We start from the raw sequence: 25,225 nt of genomic DNA on the forward strand, positions 1-25,225 counted from the left end.
TATTATCTTTGATTGGAATAAAAAGCTGGCATGCCACGTGTGGTCTCTCATCTTCCACTCACTCACTCCACGTCTACACTCTCATTCTCTCTTTGCTGTCTCCTCCTCTCCCTTCCATGATGCCAGAACCTGCGTTGCTCATCGGAATGCTTGGTGCCTTCTTCGGGTTCCTACAAAATGAGGAGTTTATAGAAACATGAGATCATCGAGCAAGCCTCATCTCTCATACACAGTTAAACATACTCGAAGTCGGTGGCAAAGGATACAACTTAACATTTGCCGACAAACAAATTAATAGACAAAGCCAAGTAATCAGAACTCAGACCTCGTTTGGTATGATTGAATAGTTTTTAATAAAATTAAAATTGGAATTGAAATCAGAATTGAAATCAGAATTAAATTATAAAAGTATGATTGATATGTCAGAAAAATTAGATGGAATCCTTATATTACTTTTGTTTGGTATGTAAGACATGAAAATGAAATTATACTTAAAAGATAAAAATATTCCTATATAAAAATTAAAATAAAACATAATAAAAACTTAATTGTGTACCAATAAAAATATTTAATAAAGGTAGCAAGGAAATACAAGAAAATCAAAAGTTTCCCTTTCTAAATAATAAAAAATCCAGTAAAATATTTTACAAAAAATATTAAATATATAAATTATATACAAATATCATATATAATACTATCTTATATATATATTATAACGTTTTATATATAATGAGCAAAAATATCAGGAACTAGGAGTGAGGTGAGGGTTTTATTTTTTTTTTAGGGCAAATTTGTCTTTTTGGAATTTGTATGAGGGCAAAAGTGTCTTAAATGTTACAATTCTATAGAATTGCTTCCAATTCCATAGCTTTAAATAAGGAATTCAATTCAACCTCTTTTCATGGAATCAGGATTCTCAAGAATTGTAATTTATATCTACCAAACATCACTTTATTCAGATTCTTATCTCAATTTCATTTGCATCTTCACAATTCCAACCTACCAAACATGACCTCAGTAAAAACGACTATCAACTTCATATTTTGAAGAAGGACTTAACATTGAAACTAGTGCAAATTCAATTATAGCTAAGCTATTTTGTGATGATGGCTGAGATGTTCATTGGAGAGGCATAGCTTTGTCTAAGGTCAAGTCTTGCCTCTTTACAAATCTTCCCTTTTCACTTTGGGTTGCTTCTCAGTGTAAGCCTTCCTGCAAGCATATCTGATTCTCTACTCGAACTTTCTATATTTCTTCTTCTTCTTGTATTTTTTCACTCCAGCTTTCCTGTTCATCTGCCTAAAGTGGATCGGCATTGGAACTAAAACACTCAAGAATATCTCTATTCCTGTAGCCTGCCATGTCATTCCAGTCCCTCTCTACAGCGCTTGAGCATCCATATACGAAACCTATATTGCTTTCTAGAACCTCATTTTGATTCGATCAAGTCATTACAAAAAAAAACCTATCAACAATGGCAGAAACATTTTTCTCAATGCTGCCGGATGATTTTGTTCTCCACATCTTCCTTAGCCTTAAAGACAATCCTTGACATTGGACTTGCCTTGCCTGTGCACCAAAATTTCCTCCTTGATTCACAATATTTGCTAGAAAATCAAGTGCTCCCACACCATCTCATCCATCGTCTCTGATTCTTCTGTTCTACTCGGCAGCTAGGGTTCCCTACATAAGCTCTCTGTTTGTTGTCTCGGCCTCCTGCATGCTAGGGTACTCTTAGTGAGCTCGGATTTTAGGTTGATGGTAGTGGGATGCTAGCAGTGAAGGAGTTCCAACAAGGCGTCGTGGAAAATAAATTGAAGGTGCTAGATACTCTGCTTTTGGTAGTTGATAAATTTTTTTTACACCACTCTGAATACTAAATAATCCTTAAAAGATAATTTATGATTAAATTTGCTCATTTATCCTAATTTATTTAACTATTGAAAAAAATAATAAAATTAGATCAGAATTTCCTCAAACTTCCTTATCACTCATAGATGACTTATTTGAAAATAAAGAGAAAATTAAGTAAAATATGGCCTAATTAACTGGGCCATCTTCAATACTAATATTTTCTTTGATCAAAAGGCAAATTTATCTTTAAAAAAATTTTGCTAAGTGCAAGTGATATTTTTAACTTTTGATCGATGTACTATTATCTTAAAAATTTAACAAATGGTGTAATGTTATTTTATAGTAACATTTGACTAACTTTAAATATTATTATGACCATTAAAGGATTGTTGTGTTCCAAAAATTTACCTAAAAGAGTAAGCAATATCTTAAACTTTCGATTGACATAATACTTTTTGGGTTACCAACTTTTAAATTAAAAAAATATCCAACAATTCATTACCCAAAATTAAGAAAAAAGATTTTAAATTGAATTATATTGAACACCTATATGTCAAAATTCAAACTAGTATGTATTATCCATAAGCAAATCCAAACATGTCTATATTTGCTTATAGTTAAATCTACACAAGTCGAGGGCTGCTCATGAACACATGGATAGACTCTAGCCTTTCTTGTGAGCAAAATAAGAGTAAGTCCAAATTTTCCTTGAGGGAAAATCCATCAAACACTTTGGAAGAGTTGGTTTGATGCTCAAGCAACATTGGGTAAGGCTTCTAGTCAAAATCTAGAAATACAAGTTATTTTTAAACATTGATAACTGATTATTAAATTTTTTTATATTTAAATATTAATAATTTAAAAATATTGCGCTAATCAAAAGTTACTATTTACTCTCAGAGAAACTTTCAAGGATAAAATTGCTTGCTTTTTCCTTGTATTTCCCTTGTATAAAAAAAAGAAATTTTCAATTAATAAGCTGTGTTTGTCAAACATTATTATCAAATGATATTGTATCATTTTTAAAATTTTTAAAATAACATTACACCAATCAAAAATTAAAGACACTAGCTTTACCCAGTGAAAACTTTCCGCGCAAATTTGCTTTTTAACCCATATTTGTTTTATTGTGTACATATATCACTTTATTAAAAGTAATTTTGTTTGAAACATCACATATTCCAAAAGTATGGGCACATCTTGCCGTACATATATCACTGTATTATTCATGATAAGCTCATATCTTTTTGATTATGTATACATTTTTTTGGGCAGAGGTTATCTAATATTTTTTAAAAAAGCGGATTATCTTTTTGATTCTGCCGATGGTTTTGTAGGATGATAGAGTTATTAGGTTTTGCACCTTAAAATATAAAAAAATAAGAATCATTTTAAAGTCTCACTTAACATAATTAATTTTTTTAATTTAATTAACAATTGAGTTTAGGAAGGGATTTATATATAATTTTTTTTTAAAAAAATCAAAGTCAACGACCCGTAAAGCTGATAATAATTTACCAAACTCTTAATGCTGTTCAGATTATCATTGTGCGTAGATGTCAACGAGAAACAGTACCTCCACATTTTTTTGCCCCAACATATTTAACTCGGACGTTGACTTATTTTTGTGTCATCTGATTATAATTTATTTATTCTTCTTTCTTCGTAGAAAAAAGGGTCTCAAGAAGTTCATTTGTAATTTTATTCCCTCATTAGTCATTGAAAAGGCCTTAGTACTTGCATCTTCACCTTTAAAATAAAACTTCTTCAATATATATAACATTTTTTTTCCCAAAATTTATCAAAATTACACATATTTCCTTTTCATTTTCACTATTTTCATATTTTTGAAATAAAAAAATTACATAAATCTCTCGCCAATGTAATTAAAAACTATGCGGAATTCTATTCTATAATGCGAGAATACTTGTAAGCATATATTTAAAATGAAAAATATATATAATTTCAATAACAATAAATTAAGTTAATAATTGGTAGGAATAATGCGAGAATACTTGTGGGCAAATATTTAAAATAAATATATATATATATATAATTTCAAAAAAATAAATTAAGTTAATAATTGGTAGGAATAAATTTAAATTTTGCATTCAAATTATTATTGATCAATAAGATATCTATCATAGTTTCATTTTTTAATCATTTTATATTTATATATATATGTATGTATGCATACATTTCTTCCGTTTAATATTATAAGATATTTTTTAAAAATATCATATTTAAAATATAAGATATTTTGGATTTTTCAAAGCGTAATTAATAAAAATTTTTTTAAAAAAATACACTTAGTTATGGGGTGTAATCAATAAAAAAATTTAATTAATAAATTATATTAAATAAAGATAAATATAAAAATAATGTGTAATTTTAAGAATAATTAACTAATTTATAAGAATATAAATCAGTTAAAAGTATTTATAATGCGAAACAAAAAGAGTACTGTATACGTGCATATTATTTGTGCCTCTGGACTCTCTTCCAAAGAAGTTGGGTAATGAGGCCTAAAATTGATTTGGGCCCAATTCAAAAGAAGTCCAAAACTATACGGGCAAATCTGCTACAATACCACTAAACCCACGACACGACATGTCGTTTCTCTAACTTGGTTTCGGGTGATGAGAACGTCGAACTCTCTACTAAAATTTACCATGCAACAATTCAAGTGGCAAAATGTCACGTTGGAACAAATGTGATAAGAGAGGTAGGGGTGTGGAACGTGAGGTCCATAACTCACCAATAACAATATTCGGATAAGAAAAGAATCCAGAAACCACAATTTTATTGGTTCTCATTTCTCACACTTTGCCTTAGCTTAGCTTTTTCTTCCGCAAATCTTTATTCTACTTCCCTCCATTCATTCCTTTGCTATTGCTCCATATCACATAGAAGTGTATCATCCATCATCTTCATTGCACGAAGCTTGATTTACAGGTCCAACAATGGCGGCAACCGTAGCAGCAATGGCCATGACCAGCGCAAAATGCTTCAATTCATCAAAACTCCCCAGCCCCACCAAGCTATCCTCCAAACCCGCCTCTCTCCTTTCTTTGCAAAACCTCCCAAAGGGCCTAACCTCTGAAACCACCACCGTCTCCACAAACCCATCAACCACATTCGCCGGAACCGCCATTGCCGGGGCTGTATTTGCCGCTCTGAGCAGCTCCGACGCGGCCTTGGCAGCCCAACAGATCGCTGAAATAGCAGATGGAGGGGATAACAGGGGGCTAGCTCTGCTGCTACCAATAATCCCAGCAATAGCATGGGTTCTGTTCAACATTCTTCAGCCAGCACTGAACCAGCTGAACCGGATGAGAAGCACCAAGGGGGTGATCGTTGGGTTAGGGCTCGGTGGTTTGGTGGGGTCAGGCCTCTTGGGGTGGGCCCCAGAGAGTTCAGCTGCTGAGGTGGCAACCATTGCTGAGGCTGCAAGTGACAACAGGGGCCAGCTTCTGCTGTTTGTGGTGGCACCAGCGATTCTGTGGGTGTTGTATAACATATTGCAGCCTGCTCTCAACCAGATCAACAGGATGAGATCTCAGTGAGTTTTGGTTTGTGTTGATGATGGTAAGAGGGGATTTTTGTGGAATGTATAAAAATTATACAGTTTCATCTTTGTGACTTGTATTGTAAGGTACTGAATGCCAAGGATTAGCTTTTGATTCTCTAAATATGCACTTTAAAGCCAACCATATGACTAGTTAAGGGGATATATCTATAGTAATATTTATTGTTGAAATGGCCTCTGCGTTTCTGTTCCATGAACATGGATGATCATACGTGATTTCACAGTTGGCTTGAAATGGTTTTGCAACATCTTTAAATACCCTTTTTTCATAAGGCCAAGTCTTAACTCTTGTTCATGCATGATAATGTCATGAACCGGTATGGCTCCATTTGGAGTCAGAGATTTTGACTTTTGAGTATTAGAATGTAGCGAGACCTTCTTGTAGAAGGAACAGCTATAGAGACAACAGCTGAGGTTGAAGTTTCTGAGAAGGAAAAACCTCTTAAAAAGTCTTACCCTTTCTTGTTATTTATCTGACCTTGCAGAGTATAGATAACATGCTCTAAAATATTCATAACCTTGCAGAGTAGATAACATGCTAGTCATACTACTAATACTATAGAGTACCATACTGTTAACAAGTGGTGGATGATGGGAAGCTGCAATCACTTTCTACGAACTGATTTGTAATCGTTTTTCTGATTAATGTATCTCTTTTCCCATTCAAATATATAAATATATATAGCGTGTCTATGCTAAAGTCATTACATGTACTTCGTTTTCTTGAAGAAAGTAAGAAGGTTAGCTAATTTGTTTTCACTTTTGATTTGATGAAACTGGATGCATGAGTAATGCAACTTGAGAATATTTTTGGTCATGAAATAAATTCTTATGATTTATGTCTCTGCATGAATGTGGGGGATTTTTTTTTTTTTTTTTGGTTGTTCCACTTAACTTTGGTCTTTATCAGTCAAGGTTTACCAATGGAGCCTTAATGAAATCACTATTTAGAAAATAAGCTTTTGACAGATGGTAGCTGAGACCAGGGTGTTAAGAAACAATTATCATGAAGCCTTCCTTCTTCCTGGCCAATCTCAATTTTTATTTTATTTCTACGTGGTTTCATATAACAAATCAGAACAACTTTGATGCTTCAAAACATGCAATGCTCAGTTTAATATTGTGGAACCATAGGAATTCCTGCTCGGTCAAAGAGTGCCATGTGATAAATCAGATGCAGATTTCATTTGATTGTCACTCAAGAATTATGACTCTTACAATTCACTTTCTATAATTTTAATCATTTAAAATATTAACCTCTATATTTTAAAAAATAAATTATAAAGATTACAAATATTTTAAAATTTTAATCTTTATAAAGATTAAAAAGATTTGATAATTTAAAACATTAATCCTATTTTTTTAACAGTTTAAATCTCTGTATCTTTTTTTTTTAACTATAAGGATCAATATTTTAAATAGTAAAACTATAAAAACCATATTGTAAGAGTTGAAGTTTACAAACTGAGTTACAATTATAAGAATCAAGTTATAACTAATTAAAATTTAAAAATTTAAAAATTAAATTACAACTGAGTTAAAATTAAAAAATCAAATAATTCATTTTTTCAATAATATATAAAGAATGAGTATTTTGGTCAAGATATTTTTTTTTTATGAAAAAACACAATCATCCATTCCTATAGTTTCATCAAGTTTTTAATCCCTACAGTTTTTCTTTCATTTTTTTCCTCATAAAACTATAGGGATTTAAGTAACAAATATCATCCAATCTTGCAAAAATTATAAACATTGTAAACACTAAAAAAAAAAATACCTATGGGGGCTCAAAGCAAAATATGATAAAATTACAAGGAATGATAATTGCATTTTTTTTTAAATTAAAGTAAATTTAATGGATGAGATGACAGAACTTGAGCATAGACAAGAGTTCTGTAGAACTTTTGGGTTAATGGAACCTTGAAATGCTATCATTTTCGCATTGTCATTCAACATTCATCCAAACTTCAACCAAAGCAATTACTTTGGCAAAACGCTTTCTTTATATTTTGTATCCTCAGACCAAAATTTAAGTTACTATTTGTAACATTTGTAATAAAATGCACCAATGAGACATAAATTGACCCATGATTAGTGTCTGAAGAGCTTAAACAGCAAACCAAACTCAATTTTCTATGCTGAAACGAGGTAAAGGGAAAATCGCTCCAGCAAAAGTAGAGTTTTTGTAGGCTCTTCTTACATGATCTCATGTGAACAAAATCTTGTAGCTGCAACGAGGATATAGAGAAAACACCGGCAGAGATAAATGAAGAACGACCAGAACTCAATGCTTACATGTCTGCCAGGCTGTCTGGAACAAAATCAACGGGTTGATTTTCACTTTCTTCAAATTGAGAGGCTGTCAGTTTAGCCTTCTTATACCTGCGAGAGCTTCTAAGAATGCTATCAATGGGCATCCCTTTTTTGACTGACAAGCTGCCAAAGTAAAGAAAGATTCAGATACTGCTCTAACCAAAGCATGCGGAACACACAACAATGGAAATTCCCTAAAACATCTACTCAAGTCAAGTGCATAATGTATAAAGGAACAATATGTAAAAGATAAAGGTTAAGAATCTAATTAGGCACACTTTCAAGAATCTTGACTCTAACACAAACTTCTGATCAGTTATAGTTGCCAACTAAATGAAATCACACCATTCACACTTAAACAGTAGATTTTGATTTTAGTGCAGAAGGGCTCAAAGACTTGGTCAAATCAGATTCTACCGCAACACCGAAGGGTAAATAGTGCAACTCCAAATGATTTGGTGACCTTTTCAGAATTAATTCTTGGGCAAAAAAGTTCAACAGTTCTGTCCTCTAAAATCTGTTGTTCTTTATAATTGTTCGTTCAGCGGAGGAACATATATCTATAGATACTGCAAATACCCAGCCCAACTCTATGAAAACAAGATAATCTGTCCCATGAGAAATTGAGATTAGATGGGAAAGGCTCATTCCATTGAATAAACCATCCAAATAGCACGCATATGCACAATAATCTTGACCAAGTAAATTGAGCCTGTGCCTGACTAAGATTATAGATGATAGAAATATATCTTGGAAGATATTAAGTGTATCTCGTCTATTTTCAGCATATGTAAATAGCATAAAATGTATTTTAATATAGAGATGACTCAACATGTTATACTTGCATGTGCTTTTAGTAACCACCAAAAAAAAAACATGAAGATTTATTGAGGAAAATAGCCATTTAATCATTTAAAACTGCCAAATTTTAGCTGCATGAATGCAATAAATTAACTTACCGTGATTCTTCTATACGGCTTTCTCCACCATTTTCCAGTCCTGTCCCACCATGTGAACCTGTTGCAATTTAGTTAGAGAGAGAGAGAGAAGAGAAAAGAAAACAAATTAGTTTGAGGTCCCATAATCATCAGTTCTATGAAGAAATGAAGAAAATTGAGAACGAAGCTGCATGAATATTTTGTTCAACATTTTTTTCTTTTTTTTTGGTTGGGGGGCGGTGGGGTGGCTCCAAAATTGCCATCCAAATCATCCACATCAAAATCCTAAAACAGAAATAGAACAAGATCCATGTTCTAAGTAAAAGAAACAAAAAATGATGGAACGACAATACTTCAGAGATCAATACTAACTTTCCACTTCTGGTTTCCCTTAACTTCAAAAGTAACACCTTGAGCACATTAACCTAAGAATTACCAAAACCAGAAGTCATTGAATTTTCTACCTGTTCCTCAATCATCCACCCAGGGTCCAGCCACATACAGACAGACAGAAAGTCTCCCAATTAAAAAAGATTTCAGTTTATACTTTGTATAGAATTCACACCTGCATCACTATCATCATGTGAGTAATCAGGCGAGAGTGAAGCATCTGATGGACTTCTAGTGCTGGAACTGGAATCATTAACTTCTTCATCTTTGTCATCAGAGGTGCCACTACTATCATCCTTGAAAATTGTTCCTGCTAACAAGCTCTTCTTTTGCTCTTTTTTACCCACAACTCCCTGAATATTATTCCTAGAAGCTTTGCCAACTTTAGTTTGAACTGTTTTCTTTAGGGCTTTCAGCTTAGAATTTGATACAGGAAAAACTTCACTATTTTTCTCCAAATTCATGCTTTCCCCAGAAGATTTGTTATCTTGAGGCCTTTTGTTTTCTTCAATGGTGGACGTGAAACTATTAGACTGACTAGACAAATAAGCTTCTTGTCTAGTTCTGCGTGCTTTTGGAACTTTCTCATCAGGATTAATCCCAAGTCCATTACCCACCGTTGACAATAGTTGCTTTGTGGATCTTAGTTTCCCAACATGAGTATTTCCTTTCATTACGTCATGCACTTTTCTGTTCTTTCCAGGCATTGGCTCAATGTCTGTTCTATCAGCACCATTCTTGTCAACAAGAATGTCATCTGATACAATATCTTTATGCTGCTCTTGCCCAGATGAAATATGTTGTTCAGCATTAATCATCTCCGTTTTGGTTGGAGCTTTCAAGTGGTTATCATCTTCATGTCCAAAAGAAGACACTGAATTTATATCAGTTTCTTTAGCTCCAGAAGGGGATTTGTGATTTCCTTTGGGCGCATTTGAAGGAGAATGGGGAGGTTCAGTTTCAACATCTCCCACAGGTTCCAAAATTGGTCCACTTGATTTATTAGTGGACTTTGTACTAGTGGACTTGCTTTTCTTTTTCTTCTTAGATCTTAGTTCCATAGTCGCTTCACAAGCAGGTGATGGCTCTTTACAATCAAGAACTTGATCTTTTGTCAGCATTTCTGACACATCTTTTGCGGTAGGAGTTTGTTTCTTCTTGGCTTTCTTGCTCCTTTTCTCACTTGGATTTTCAGCACGAGCTTCAGTTTTGCTGATGTTTTCCATGGAGCCAACATTTATGTCATTTACTTCCTTGTCAATATCTGAAGTCCCTTTTATTTGTTCTGGAGGTACCTCTTTCCCCTCTGTTTGATTTAAAAGACTTTCCTCTTTCATTGTGTCTGCAAAGGTAGGATCATCATTTGTTGCTTGATACGATTCCATTAAAACAGTATCACTCTTAGAAGCATCTACATGGCTAAAGTCTTCTGTAAGTAAAGATCCTCCATCTGCATCCTTAGCCTTTCTTTTCTTCCTTCTCTTCTTCTCTGATTTTCCACATTCAGTAGTTTCATTTGCCTTTGGAACCTCTGAAGTCTCTGACAACTCTCTGATGTTTGCATGTGCGTTATTCTGGTTGGATGTCATGCAATTTTCTGACAGCAAATGCTTAGGATCATCTAATGGAGGTAGCTTTCTTCCTTCTTCTGCTAGCACAGTCTGACCAGCTTCACTTACATGACAATTGTCAAGGTCAATATTCTCATCCATGTGGAGGCCGTTACTCTCAGTTAGCTCCCTCGTCTCATCCAAATCAGAAGGATTTATTCCCACATCAATGGAACAATGATCCTTAGAATTCCCCGTTCTTTTCACTTTATACATAGTGACTTCTTTGGATGTGTTTGTTACAACTTCAAAGTTGTCACCAGCATTTTTACTGGCGCTGTTATCTACAAAAGCAAAAACGTATATCATTAGAATCAGAAACATATATAACATATATTTCAACTTTAAGATTCTTTCATCTACATAAAAATGCCCTCTTTCATTTCTGTTTCATTTCAAATGAAGTAATTATATCAGATTTTTTTCCAAACCAATCCCAAGTAGAAGCACCTTTAGAGATCTGACCATCTTTGAGTATTTCCTCCTGAACACCATATAGCCTGGAATCCTCTGCATCACCATTCCTGGAAGAAGTACTTGTGGCTGTTTGATTATTTGATGAGTTTTTCTTTCTCTTCCTCTTAGAACCTATCACACTTGTTCTCAGTGGATCAGCATCACCGCATTGCTCGGTTGGTTGGCCAGCACTGCTGTCTTTAATCTTCGGTAGGTCTTCCAAAGAGTGCTGACATGCATTCTCTGGCCTCAAGCTCTCTTTATTAGAATCACCAACCAAAGATCTCTCTTCCTTCAAAGCACTTTCATATCCACTCCTCTCTTTTCCCTTCCGCTTTTTCTTTGCAGGAGATCCAGCATCTGAAGGTTCTTGAGAAACCATATCATGTTGAAATTCAATCATGCCCTCAGATTTGTCATGGTTAGTTTCAACATATTCCTTTGGTTCTTCAATTTTCTTTTGTTCCTCATCGGACTTGTGTACTTCAGCCTGCTGAGATGCACCCTCTACCTTCTGCATCTTGTCTTCTAAATCATGAGTCAAAGATCTCTTCCTTTTCTTATGTTTTTTATTTACAGTAGATGCATGTTCAGAAGGCGCTGTCCTTGACTTATCATATTCAGCATTGATGTTTTCCTTACCATTATTCCTGCATTCAGACTGCTCCTTTGGAGCTTCAGTTTCCTTAACTGCATCATTTGACATCTGTACTACAGATCTTGTGTTCTTTAAATTCCCACCTAGTTCATCTCTGCTTGCATTCTCTGAAGGGTTTTCAGGGACTAAATTACCTTCCTGCTCAGCCATTGATATACCAGTTCCCAGAACAGAAGCATTATTGTCCTTGCAAACATCATCCCATACTGTGCCTTCCTTTCCCCCAATACCCTTGCATTTTTTCTTTGCACTTGATAAAGATTTTAAGGTTCTTTCATCATATAAATTGGTTTCATCTTTATTTCCCTTACTGAATCCATCTCCCTGACATCCAGGAATTGAACCAGTTGATGGAATCACAGTGTCATCAGTGCCAGAGAGTTTGACAACTGTCTCCAGATTATCAACAAACCCTTTTCCACTATGTTCTGAAACACGTGGGCTAACACAAGAAACCTCCTTTTCACCATGTCCATTCTCTAATTGTGGCAATTTGAAACAATTGAAGTCAGACGCCCTTTTAGAAGGATGACTGGGAGGAATATCAATAGCACCAATCGAAGCATTAGTTGCAATGCCATGACAAGCTATCTGGTTACTAGAATCAGGAGAAATTGAAATCTGGGTTTTTTCATTCTCCGTTACTGCAGATGCATCCATGCTAAGAAACCAGGTCTTTTTGAACCCACTAAATGCACTTCTCACCAACATGGAATCTGCTAGGTGATAAAAGTAGCCCCTGCGCTTTACCTAGCATAGTAGAAAATTTTGTAAATAATATGATTTAGTCAAAAACCATGATTACAACAGCGGAACAGGATCAAGAAGCATACCTTTATGGCATGGATCTTTATCTGTCCAATCTTTGGAAAGCACAATGGGTGTTCTAACATAATTCTCTCTGCGTGCCAACGGCAGGCATATATCATTTGAACAGGTCAGAACTTGTACAAAAAGTAAAAGAAGAGCACTGAAGTCATGCCATACTAACATAATCTTATGACTAGGCACAGAGAATATAGGGAAATGTTTCTCACAACTTATGCAGAGCGCAGAGCAAGACTAAGTTAACTTCATGTTATCACCATTCTGGGTGATCGTCTAAAGTCCAATAAAGGATGGGAAAAAAAAAAAAAAAACATCCGAACCAACGCTCAATAGAGAATCGCTTTGGTTTATTGAACTTAAATTCATATCAAGGAAATAAAGAATTAAATCATCAAGAACAGAGAACCACTCAAGGTTAAAGGTAAGAACAGATTCGTAAGCATGAGAAAGGAGAAAAGGGCATTACTTTTGAGATCAGAAACAGTGTCGGCGTCGTAAGCAATCATAGCGAGGTGAGTGTCGAGGCTGGTGTCTATGAAGACCGTGAAGCGGTCGGCCTTGCCGTCGCCGTCAGGAGCTGAACTCTGAAGAGCCATTCAGAGGGAGGAGCTCCGGCTTGAGGTTTATGGATTGGCGGCAAGCTGCTACGGTATTCAAGGTTTTACATTTATAGGCCCAAATCAAGCGAGTGAATGGACCTTTTTCTTTAAAAACAGAAATTAAAAAAATTGAGCAAAAATGACAATTAGGGACCCCCAAGGCTATTAATTATAATTAAGGATTCTAAATTATTTAAATTTTAATAATAGACCATGATACTTACTTAGAATTAAAAATATACATGAGTTTACAAAATTGCACTCCACTTGAAAATTAAAGAAATGACACTGCTAAAATTATTATCATATAAAGAAAATATTATTAATCTCAATTGAAAAACTAAAGAATAATAATTGAGCATGGATTGCTTCTCAATATAAAACTAAAATTTACTTTTGAAATTTTTTAATGACACTTGTAAATATACAATAGTTGTTATTTAAAAATTTACTAAAGTCACTTTTGAATATGAACCTAATCACTTATAAATTTTTATGTTTGTTAATATATAGGCAGATCGCTTGAAAAATAAAAAAAAATGACATTGCTAAAATTACTCTTATGAATAGAAATATTTGTTAATTTTAGTTACGAAACTAAAGAGTAATAGTTGAGAATGTATTGTTTTTTAATATAAAACTAAAATTTATTTTTAAAACTTTCCAATAGCACTTGTAAATATACAATAACTATTTGAAAATCTACTAAAGTCATTTCTAAATATGAACTTAATCAACTATGAATTTTTACACTTGTTAATATATAGACAGACCACTTGAAAAAAAAATGACATGGGATTGAAATTTTGTTAATTTTAGTTAAAAAACTAAAGAACAATAGTTGGAAATTGATTGTTTTCTAATATGAAACCAAAGTTCACTCTTGAAACTTTCCAAAGGTACTTATAAATATAGGATTCGTTTGGATTTTAGTTGGATATAATAAATTATAAAAATAATTTATTAAGTAGTAAATTTTAATCAGAATTGATTATGTTATAATGCAACCTGTTTGGATATTAAAATTGATTTCAACTGCGCAAATTATCATAAAATACATTGCTTTTTGAAATTAAATTATTAATAAAGTTGCATTTAATATTAATAAATTTGTTAAATTTTATTTAACACAATTATGAATTATTTACAAATTAGTTATTATTAACATGGTAAAATGGAAACCAGAAGCAGGTATGAATAGATTAACAAAAAAATCGATTTCAGCATGTTTAATCGATTATGTCATTATTATGCTGTTTGGCAAATTTTGTTTTGAAAATTGATTAAACCCCAAAAAATTGATTCTTGACGCAAACCAAACGGAAAAATAAAATAGTCACTTGAAAATTTATTAAAGTCACTTTCGAGGAGTATTTTAAACTATTCATATTTTTTTAGTTCCAAGTAAAAATCATATTCCATTATTAAGATTTCAATAAATTAGAGTCCCTAATTGTAATTGATGACCTTAGAGGGCCCCTAATTGTCATTTTTGCAAAAACTAATACATGGTCTTTCTTTTTTAAAATTTTAAATTATATTTTTACACTTTATTTCAAGGATAACCAAACTCTTAAGCTAGGTTTGGTAGTGTGAAATCCTTAACATGGAAAAGGAATTGATGTAGGAATCTAAATGCACTTAATTATATTCCATCCTTGCCCTTATGGAATTGGGTCAAACACCCTGGAATTCAACATTTTTTCTCTTCTAACCTTAAACTCTTCATCCATTGTTGTCGAACTCTGCAACCGTTATTGGTTCACTGCCATTAATCTACTACCTCGCTTTGTTGTTGGCAATGAGAAAGGAAGGGAGCACCATCACAATTCACTGCCATTTAACTCCGTCACTACCATCGCAAGTTGCCATGGAACAGCAACAATAAGCTTCTCGGATCTCCACCTTTAGTCTCCATCAACGGCGATAATCCACCTTAGATTTGTCAACGACTAACACCTACTATAAACCATTGAGGAGGACAAAAGATCTTTGACGACTCGTCGAGCTATTTACCACTATCGTAGGTTTAGCAAATCTTGAGTTTCTTCATTGTTGAGATGCTCTCCACTAATCTCCTTGATCTTCTTCACAAGTTTAGTAGCAAATTGCATATGATATATTTTTGTAATTTGTTTTCAAATTTGTGAAACAAGTATTTGTGATTTCTGGATATAGTCGATTATATAGGTTATGATATGATTCTGATTTCTAGTTCAATTTTAAATATGTGGCTAGCTTTGATTCCATAGTAGACAACAGTTATTTTTCAATATTAAGGGTATTTTGGACTTTTGCTAACATAAACACATTTTTTTAAATAAAATTTTATTAGGATTACATTCACTTACCAAACATACATTCATAATCCAATTCTATTCTGATTTTGATTTCGATTTCGATTCCAATGCCATAAAAAACTCTTCCATCATACAAAATGAGACTATAGTCCTTTAAGTTTGTCTCAATTATCAATTGATCTCTTAAATTTAATTTTTATCTATTTAGTCCTTCACATTTTCTTAAATTACTAAGTTGGTCCTTTAAATTTTAAAATACAAATTGACTTTCAAAATAATCTAATGTTAAAATATGTCAATGATTTGACATGTATATGTAACTAAATGAGAATTAATTAGCATTTAAATCAATCTAATTTTACTAATATAGTCCATCATACTACATTTTATTCTTTTATTCTTTGAAATTTTTCAATATATTTTTCCCTACATAAATAATTAAACTTCTTTCTATTAATTTACATAGATATTATCAATATTCCAATATCTATATTGGTAGATTTTAACAGTGTTAAATTCTTTTTAAACAATAAAGACAAAATCTATTACTTAGGTAAATTCAAAGAACCAAATCAATAAAAATTAAATATATTAATTCTTGAAACTTTAAATTATTAATAAATAATTAATTTTTAAAATAAAAATATTTTTAAAGTTTATCAAAAATTGGTTTATTATTTTTGGTCAAAAGAGAAAAACATTGATTTAATACCATGTTCATATTTTTAATAATTTTTTATAAAAATTCTATATGTATACCATACCAATTATTTGGAATACATAATCTAATTATATAAATTTTGAATTGTAAAATTATATAATAGTTGTAAAGTTATATAATCTTGTAAAATTATAATTCTAAGAAACATCCTTTGCCAACATAATATATATATATATATATATATATTGGAAACTCACATTTTCGACCCGGCTGCTATAGGAATAAACTTAAGCCATTAACCGGCTACTTTTCTCAAGCTAAAAGCTCGTTGAATTTCTACCAAAGCAAATACTAAAGTAGATTTATGCATTCGTTTGTACATTAGAAGAGGTATCGTGTAATTTATACAGTCCAACCCACTTGGTAGAATAAAGTTTCTTCTTGTATTTGGACTTTAGAAAAGGGTGTGATGTTAATACATGTGAAGCTCAAGTCTATATATATATATATATTTTTTTTTTGCCTTCAATCCCTCCACAAATATCCATGTTCATTTTTGCAAATATAGAACACTCACAGTCCACAAGTACAGTAAGCTGAAAACAGAAACATATAACCAGCATTTGAAACTTGAAACATATAATGAATGTGCTAACATTCTTGGGAAAAGACCAAGAAGGAGAACAACATGCTCTAACATTATAAAGAACTATCAAATCTTCAATCATTCCTTCTTTATTCTGGAGTCTTTGAGTTGGCCTCTCTTGCGGATACCAAGGCAGAAACCAAAGCGCCAAGTATCAATAATGAAGTCAGGCAATACAGATGTCAACGCCCAGAGAAGAGAATGAGGCCAATATGGCGTGCAACGAGGCTCATATCCTATCCACCTCAAACCTGCTTTTGCATATCCATCTGTTGATGGAACAAAGAACGACGATCTCCTTATTGATGCCATCTTCGTCGCCACGTATAAGGGAACCTGAGTTTTCAGAAATTTTTTACCACAAATTACGTGCCAGAAAGCACGGAAGATAACACATGCATGGCCTGCTAATTGAAGAAGGTACTCTATGCCAACGGCAAGCTGTCTCAATAGCACTACCTCTCTTACCTACAAGAGGTCCTGAGTTTCGACCTCAGCATTGACATGATTGTGTGCATGTTTAATTTGAATGCACTTCTTTGATCCTATTTATAAAGCAAAAGGAGAAAAAAAAATTGATCCTATTTATAAGACACTTGTCAATTTCTAATGCTCTTCTTTATATCTTTTATTTTATTAAATGCTTTGAATAAAAATACTAATAATAGAATTTAGAGGTAAAGATGAAAACTTATTAAATTTTAAGACAAAATTAATGAGATTTAAAGTTTTTTTTAGTTTCGGTGAAACAAACTAAAAGTGATTTATAAATAGGATCAGAGAGAGTATAAAAAAAAAAAAGCTATTCTTGCATATATGCAAAAGCCTATATATTCAGGTCACAACGATATCAATCAGAAGAGAAAAGTTAGGAACAGGAAATAACTACTGGCATCTAAGGATCTTACACCTAATAATTCACAACTAAATAAGTTTTTGGTAAATTCAATCCATAGAAGACAATTAATTAGATGATGCTCAGACTAATCAGGTTTAGTAGATGAATGTTTATATGTTTGTTTATGACTGAAATCATCCACCTATATTTTGTAGAATATCTTAATAATGATCTCCCTCCATAATCAAGTAATTAATTATATGCAATTCCTTTTTGCAAGTAGTCCACTATGATTGAGGCCGGAAAACATCTGAGATGGATCATTCTTTATCAATACCAGGTCAGAAACAGGCTTTGTTAGTGCACATAAGCTTGTAGTTTTTAAAAAAAAAGTGCTAATGAAGGGCAGAGAAGTAAGAAAGTACCCCCCCTTGCATTAGAGGAGCCAGCACTTATGAATTGAAATTACAAAACGAAATTGAATTCACAACCTCTCACTTCAACGGGAACTTTCACGTCTTCACTGGGTCGTACGCAAAAGAGTTTTGGTTAGAAGCACTAAATTGATGACTTCTTTGTTAAAAATCACTAATAAAGATTGAATATTATTTGCAAATAAACAATAGTCCCATATTAGACATATGCATACTCTTAATTTTTCAAAATAATGTGATCATTTAAAGGAATGAAGCAAGCATATAAAATTTTTGAAAGAAGTACATAATTTTAAACAGAAAAGAAAGAGCCAAATCAAAACCATAATCAAGTTGTGCGTGTAAAAGATAATACCTGACATTGCACATCAATCCCACTCTTCTTGTACTCAACATATAAGCATCTCGAAAACTGATCGATGTACCTGAAAGAAATGATCAGAGCACCTCATTTCAGTACATATAAAATTATAATATTGAAAATTAAGTCAATCCGGTTAATCACTAAACTCTCTTGAACCAGCGCCCGTATAAAACAACAAATCAAACAAGAAACTAAACATAACAAGTCATTGCTTGAAGTGAAACAATCAAGAGACTCACGCTTTTGTGCCTGCATATACAGAATAAAGTGGATCTGAAGGAATCACAGTAGCTGCTCCAGAGCCAATATTTACTATTGCTCCCTTCTTCCTCCTAAGCATGCCGGGAAGAACAGTTTGTGTGACCTTTGTAGTACCCTCAACATTTATCTTAATCAGATTCTTCAAGAGCTCGTCATCTACTTCATGGAAAAATCTGGCATAAGGATACGACATTCCCACGTTGTTAATCAACACTCCCACATCCAATCCTTCAATCGCCTCACGAATCCTAACCATACCCTCTGAAAGATCGCCGGAAAAATCAACAACGACAGATTTAATCTGGATTTTCCCGAACTTGGCAAGAATCGAATCGGAAACATCCTTCAACTTATCAGGATTTCGACCCACCAAGACAAGATTAAGCCCTTTGCGAGCCAACTGAAACGCAAAACTCTTTCCAATACCGTCAGTGGGTCCGGTAACGAGTGCCCAAGCTCCGTATTTCTTCAGATTTTTGGGAGGCCTGAGAAAATTTGCGTACACCCATCTGACAAAAGCGAGTGAAAACTTCAGAAGCGAGAGGGAACCCAAAGCGCAAAGCACGAGAAACCAGAAAGGGTGATCAGTTTTCAGCTTATCGAAGAAACAAGACTCCATGTTCCTAGTGAAGCGAGTGTAATAGCGGACACAGAGAGAGAAGAAAGCGGGGATATAAGAGTTCAAATGAAGGAGAAGACAGAGTGGAAGGTAGTGATAGTGGTGAAGAAGACGAAGGAGGTAATGGAATTTATGGTGGAAGGAATCGATGTGGGTGAAGTGGATGAGCGAAAAACAACCAACATTAAGAGTGGCGTCGATTGATTCGATGCACACTTGAAGAATTGCATTTAATGGATTAATGGGCACCACATGGCGCGCGAAGACTCTGAATTTGGTTTGGCTCTGACCTGCTTTCACAACCAAAGCAGTTATTCAGCTTTCAAGAAGTAGTTATGGCGTTTGGGAACCCACTAGTGGCCCTTTAATTTAGGATTTAACAATCAATTAAAAAAATATTTAATTAATTGAGGGAAAATTTTAATTAAAGATCATAAAAATTAATTATTAAAGGGTCTAAAAAAATTTAAAACTTCACTTCAATCCAAAGAAATTAAGAAAAAATAATTTCAATGGTAAAAAAAATAAAATACCTTTTACTTATTATACAAATTATTAGTTATTAATTTTCTTACTTTACTTGTTAATTTAAAAATATGAGTCACTTATTAATTTACAAATATGAGTTATAAATTATACACATTTACATGTTAATAATTATATAATACTTTATATTAGTTGTTCAATCACAAACAGTATTATAAATTATTAAATTATTAATTTTATTTATTAATTTACTAACATCATTTATAAATTACTAATAGATATTATAACTTATAATTGATATTACTACTTGTTTGATAAATTAATATAATTTATAACTAATTCTTCATAACAAGTAAAATAACAAGTGAAATAAAAAATTAATAATTAATTATTCTATATAACAAATGAAAAGTAATTTAGTTTTTTTACTGTTAAAATTATTTTCACTTTAATTTTTTTAAATTGAACTAAAATTTTAAATTTTTTTAAACCTACTAGAAATTAAATCCTATCTATAATCCTTAATTAAAATTTTCACAATTATTAATGATTAATAATTAATTATTAACATTAAAGTATTTATTATTATTACTATTTACTATTACTGTATTGTCTCTCGGTGCTACTAACTTTTTTTCAAACTTTCAAGAATTATAAATTTCATCTCAAACTATATATAAAATTTATTTTTTAAAAGAATTTATAATCTTTTATAAATCATTTTTTATAAAAGTATAGATTATTAATTAATTTTATTCTTTCACAATTTTTAGGTAATAAATTAAACTGTTATAGAAAAAATTATTTTTAAAGATGATATATTTAAAATGATAAATTGAGAAAATTTTTCAGGCAGTATGAATAATTTAATTATTTTTTTAATTTTAGTGAGAGAGTTATAAGTGATGTGTATATAAGATCGGAAAAGTAATTTTTTTAGGAGGAATGACATCAAAATTTATGTAGATATTTTTTATTTTCAAAGTGAGATGGAATTTTTTTATTAAAAAAATACCCTTAATCAAACTTTTTTTTTTACAGAGGAAAAAGATACATGCCAAGACCTCTTAAAAAAAAAAAAAAAGAGGTGGTGCAACTATTGAGATAATAGCCATCAGTTGGCTTATGGATTATGTAAAAGTTTAGAGTTTGTTTGAAACTTAATAATGCATGAAAGGAGAAGCCATTGGCATATTTCATCGTTCTTGGTTGTAACATTTTTCTCATTTAAGTAATAAAATATTAAGTTTTCATTAAAAAAAACTTAATTATGTAACAAAAAATTCATGTAATGTTAAAGTATGCAAAAAAATTAAGAAAATTGGTTTCTCATTTTCAAAACTTACACATAGAGCCGTCAATTAGGGCCGAGCCCGTAAGGCCAGCCCTTTTAGGCCCGAAAAAATTAAGGGCCGGGCTTATATTTTAATTTTAAAAAATTAAATCGGGCTTAAAAGGGCCAGCCCTTTTAAGCCCGAAAATAAAAGGGCCGGCCCTTTAGGGTCAGGGCTGGCCCTTTTAAGCCCTAGTATTTTTTTTTTGAAAAAAAACATCAGTTCTTGCCTTCTTGGTCTCGCCTCTCAGTCCAGAGCTCCAGGGACCAGATGTCCAGATCCACTCCAGGCCTCTAGCACACTGCACGCACGATCCAGATCCTCTCGCCTCTCGGTCCAGATCGTCTCGGTCCAAATCCACTCCAGACGCACGTGACTGAATGATTAACAGAGTAAGCATTAAGCAAGGAACCCTAGTCTCGTTCATTTCAAGTTTTCAACTTCATTCGTGCAGTCGTGCCTCATCTTCTTTCATCTTCGTGCTCTGCAGTCAGCTCGTCTCGCCGTCGCCTCAGCTTAGTCCGGTCGTGCTTCATCTACTTAGCTACCCAGTCTGATTTTGGGTTCTCTTTTGTGCTCAATCTGATTGTCCTTCATCTTCCTCAGCTCAGTTCGATCATCCTCCATCTTCTTTGCCGTCTGACCGTGATTACTTTGAGTTTCAGCATCTGTTCTTTGCCTCTCCAGCTCATCAATCTGCTCTGCTTATTTGATCGAAAAACAGAGCCTCCTCATCCTCGGTAAATTCCTCATTTGCTCAGAAAATATAGCCTCATCCTCCTTGGTATATTCTTCTCTGCTCAGAAAACAGAGCTTTCTCGTCCTCGGTATATTCCTCATCTGATCTGAGTATTCTGTTTATGTATGGAAAATATTAACATTTTGCCAAAATGATAGGGAAACCGAAATCTGAACATCTATTTTTTAAAAATATTCCTAAGATATGGTATTATTATTTGTTGCCATGCCCTGTTAAAATGACTTATACCCATAAAATATGTCTTTCTGCATAGTCATTGAAATTAAGGAAGCTTTGTGAATTTTATCAATTTTTTTTTACAGTTCAGTATGTCTTCCTCACAAAAGAGTAAAGCGATTGATATTGGTTCTGGAAGTAATGTTGACGCTAGAGGTAGTGGAAGTAGATCAACAGCAACACAATCTAAGGATAAAGAATTATTGCCTCCCCCTAGTGCTGGAAAAAAGAAAGGTATCTGCTACTCTAACTCAAAACACTGAGGAGTCCCAAGTTGAAGCTAAAAAGGGCATAACTTATACTTCTGATGTGTGGAGGTATTTTACTCGAGTTATTGTTAATGATAAGGTGAAGGCACAATGTAATGGTTGTTAGGGATTATTTGCTTCGGGTGGGCCTAATGGAACTTCACATCTAAGTCGTCATGTTAAGTCATGTAAAGTTTTAGAAAAATTTCATGATGTTGGGGTTATGTTGATGGATAAAGATGGAAACCTTAGGTCTCGAAAAGTTGATGCTAGGCGTATTCGAGAAATAATTACCATGGCCATAATTGTACATGATCTGCCTTATTCATTTGTTGATTATACATGGATTAAGGAATTGATTATGACTTTAAATCTCGATGTTAAGCTTATTACTAGAAACACAGCTGTGGCAGATGTTATGAAATTTTATCTCAATCAAAAGGATAATTTGAAACAAAAGATTAAGAGAAGTATTGGTAGGATTTGTTTGACATCTGATTGTTGGACTTTTGTGACTTCTGAAGGCTATTTGTGTTTAACAGCTCACTTTGTTGATGAAAAATGGAAATTAAATAGTAGAATTCTCTCATTTTGTAAGATGGATCCTCCACATTCCGGAGTAGAGTTGTCTAAAAAGGTGCATGAGTGTTTGGTAGATTGGCAAATTGAAAAGAAAGTGTTCACAATTACTCTAGACAATGCATCTGCTAATGATAATATGCAAGACATACTGAAACAGAGGTTGTCTTTGATAAATGGCTTGGTTTGTAATGGAGAATTTTTTCATGTGAGGTGTTGTGCCCATATCCTTAACTTAATTGTTCAAAAGGGCTTAAAAGTCACAAGCTCAGCTTTGTATAAGATTAGGGAAAGCATTAAATATGTAAAAGGATCACAAGCAAGGCTGATTTTTTTCAAAAAAATTGTTGAACAAGTTGGTGGGATAGACACCTCAATGGGCTTGCGGTTAGATGTTCCCACTAGATGGAACTCCACTTATGCTATGCTTGAGAGTGGAGTTAAATACCATGGTGCTTTTCTACAATTGCCTTTACATGATTTAAATTACAAGCATGGCTTGACAAATGAAGAGTGGCATAGAGCAGAGGCAATGTGCACATTTTTAAGGCCATTTGAAAAGATTACAAGGTTGATTTCAGGTTCATCATATCCCACTTCAAATATGTATTTTATGCAAATATCAAAAATTCAAATGTTGCTTGATGCAAATAAGGTGAACGCTGATCTTGTCATTCAAGAGATGGCCACAAGAATGAAAGAGAAGTTTGACAAGTATTGGACTGATTATAGTGTCATCCTTGCACTTGGTGTGATTTTTGATCCACGATGAAAATTTAATATGATACAATATTTTTACTCAAAGATTAACCCCATTACTTGCCATGAGAAGGTTGCTGACATCAAGAGCAAGTTAAATTTTATTTTTTATGAATATTCAAATATGGGGACATTATCCACCGGTGTTGGAGGTGAATCAAGTTCTAAAACTTCAACTGTCACAATAAATCGTGCATCCCACACTGCAAGTGTTTCAACATCATCAGCGACCACTTTTGATGATGCATTTGATGTAAGTTTTAAATACTTTGTCAATTAATATTTTTTTACTTTATTAGTATTTAAGTGATATTTTATTAATTATTTGAAAATTATAATGCAGGATTATCAAGATATTTATACGAGTATAGATGATTTTTCTTTGGACAAGTCTGAATTAGAGAATTACCTGGACGAACCAATACTTAAGCCTCATAATTGGAAAGATTTAGATGTATTGAATTGGTGGAGGAACAACCAACATCGATTTCCAATTCTTTCAAGAATGGCTGCTGACATTCTTAGTGTTCTAATCACTACTGTGGCTGGTGAATCAGCTTTTAGTATTGGTTCACGTGTTTTGACAAAATATCGGAGTTCTCTTCTTCCAGATAATGTTGAGGCTATCATTTGTACTCGTAATTGGTTGCATGGTTTTGAGTTGAAGGGTAACTTATTATTATTTACTTACTTAGAATATTTTTCCATTCTTTAAATACTTTGAAATTATGATTTTGAATTATTATGTATTGCAGATAATGAGGATGAAGAAGGAAGATATGAAAAGCTTAACATATTTGCCATCCATGAGGATCCACAAGGAGAAGGATCAAATCATATTGATATTGATGATGAAAATCATCAAGATTTAGCTGATGATGCTACCAATGTGTAAATGATATCAGAGTTAATTTTGAGATTTTTTTATTAGACTTAAAACTTTTATTGTGTGAATTGATTTTATTTTATTTTTTTAGATTTAATGTGATGTGTAATAACTTTATTAGGATTTTAAATATATTTTTTAAAAAATTTAAATTAAAAAATAAAAAATAATTAGGGCCAGGGCCCTGAGAGCCGGCCCTTAAGCCCTGAGGGCCAGGGCCGGGCTGCTAAAAATAAAGCCCTGATATATAATTGAGCTTAAAAGGGCCAGCCCGTTTAGACCCTGGCCCTTGAAGGGCCGGCCCTAATTGACACCTCTACTTACACACGTGTTGTACCAAAAAAATATATATACAAATATGTTTGTTGAATGCAAAAAACTATAGAATTGAAATTTTCATGGTATAATTTTATTAAGATGTTAGAAAACTCTTAGTCTTGAACAAATCATGCACTTGCTTGTTGCCACTCGCATAATGGGGCACTGATTGATTAAATTATTGTTGTTGTTTTTGTGTCCACCAAGCGCTTATCAGGTTACGAGCAATCCTAACTTTTATTTCAATCTAAAATGATCTACCGTGCATTTAAATTAATTTT

General features: G+C 32.9%; 3 protein-coding genes across 3 annotated transcripts; 1 reads left to right on the forward strand and 2 right to left on the reverse strand.

The window, feature by feature from the left end:
* Positions 1 to 4,687: 4,687 nt before the first annotated feature.
* On the forward strand, positions 4,688 to 5,564 carry LOC129296232 (photosystem II core complex proteins psbY, chloroplastic-like). Its single transcript, XM_054934826.1, has one exon. The coding sequence runs from the start codon at positions 4,818 to 4,820 to the stop codon at positions 5,418 to 5,420; it is 603 nt and encodes a 200-aa protein (XP_054790801.1). The 5' UTR covers positions 4,688 to 4,817; the 3' UTR covers positions 5,421 to 5,564.
* Positions 5,565 to 7,344: 1,780 nt separating this feature from the next.
* LOC129296234 (uncharacterized) lies at positions 7,345 to 13,258 on the reverse strand. Its single transcript, XM_054934829.1, has 6 exons — positions 13,103 to 13,258; positions 12,642 to 12,709; positions 11,145 to 12,558; positions 9,260 to 10,978; positions 8,716 to 8,773; positions 7,345 to 7,879 (listed from the first exon to the last, which is right to left on the reverse strand). The coding sequence occupies exons 1-6, from the start codon at positions 13,230 to 13,232 to the stop codon at positions 7,735 to 7,737; spliced, it is 3,534 nt and encodes a 1,177-aa protein (XP_054790804.1). The 5' UTR covers positions 13,233 to 13,258; the 3' UTR covers positions 7,345 to 7,734.
* Positions 13,259 to 16,729: 3,471 nt separating this feature from the next.
* Positions 16,730 to 19,463, reverse strand: LOC129296233 (very-long-chain 3-oxoacyl-CoA reductase 1-like). Its single transcript, XM_054934828.1, has 3 exons — positions 18,718 to 19,463; positions 18,470 to 18,539; positions 16,730 to 17,178 (listed from the first exon to the last, which is right to left on the reverse strand). Exons 1-3 carry the CDS (start codon positions 19,356 to 19,358, stop codon positions 16,921 to 16,923), a joined length of 969 nt encoding a protein of 322 aa, XP_054790803.1. The 5' UTR covers positions 19,359 to 19,463; the 3' UTR covers positions 16,730 to 16,920.
* Between the last annotated feature and the right edge of the window lie 5,762 nt (positions 19,464 to 25,225).

Source organism: Prosopis cineraria, unplaced genomic scaffold (genome assembly GCF_029017545.1).
Source record: "Prosopis cineraria cultivar Desert tree isolate PC_DT_omini unplaced genomic scaffold, ASM2901754v1 PC287, whole genome shotgun sequence".
NCBI lineage: Eukaryota > Viridiplantae > Streptophyta > Magnoliopsida > Fabales > Fabaceae > Prosopis > Prosopis cineraria.

Coding starts and splice junctions, on each gene's coding strand:
- LOC129296233 (XM_054934828.1), bottom strand. CDS start 19,358: ATGGAGTCTTGTTTCTTCGATAAGCTGAAAACTGATCACCCTTTCTGG. Junction 18,540..18,717: donor GTATATGCAGGCACAAAAGC/GTGAGTCTCTTG, acceptor CATTTCTTTCAG/GTACATCGATCAGTTTTCGA. Junction 17,179..18,469: donor GGATTGATGTGCAATGTCAG/GTATTATCTTTT, acceptor CTGAAAACTCAG/GTTCCCTTATACGTGGCGAC.
- LOC129296232 (XM_054934826.1), top strand. CDS start 4,818: ATGGCGGCAACCGTAGCAGCAATGGCCATGACCAGCGCAAAATGCTTC.
- LOC129296234 (XM_054934829.1), bottom strand. CDS start 13,232: ATGGCTCTTCAGAGTTCAGCTCCTGACGGCGACGGCAAGGCCGACCGC. Junction 12,559..12,641: donor TAAAGATCCATGCCATAAAG/GTATGCTTCTTG, acceptor CTACTATGCTAG/GTAAAGCGCAGGGGCTACTT. Junction 10,979..11,144: donor AGATGGTCAGATCTCTAAAG/GTGCTTCTACTT, acceptor TTGCTTTTGTAG/ATAACAGCGCCAGTAAAAAT.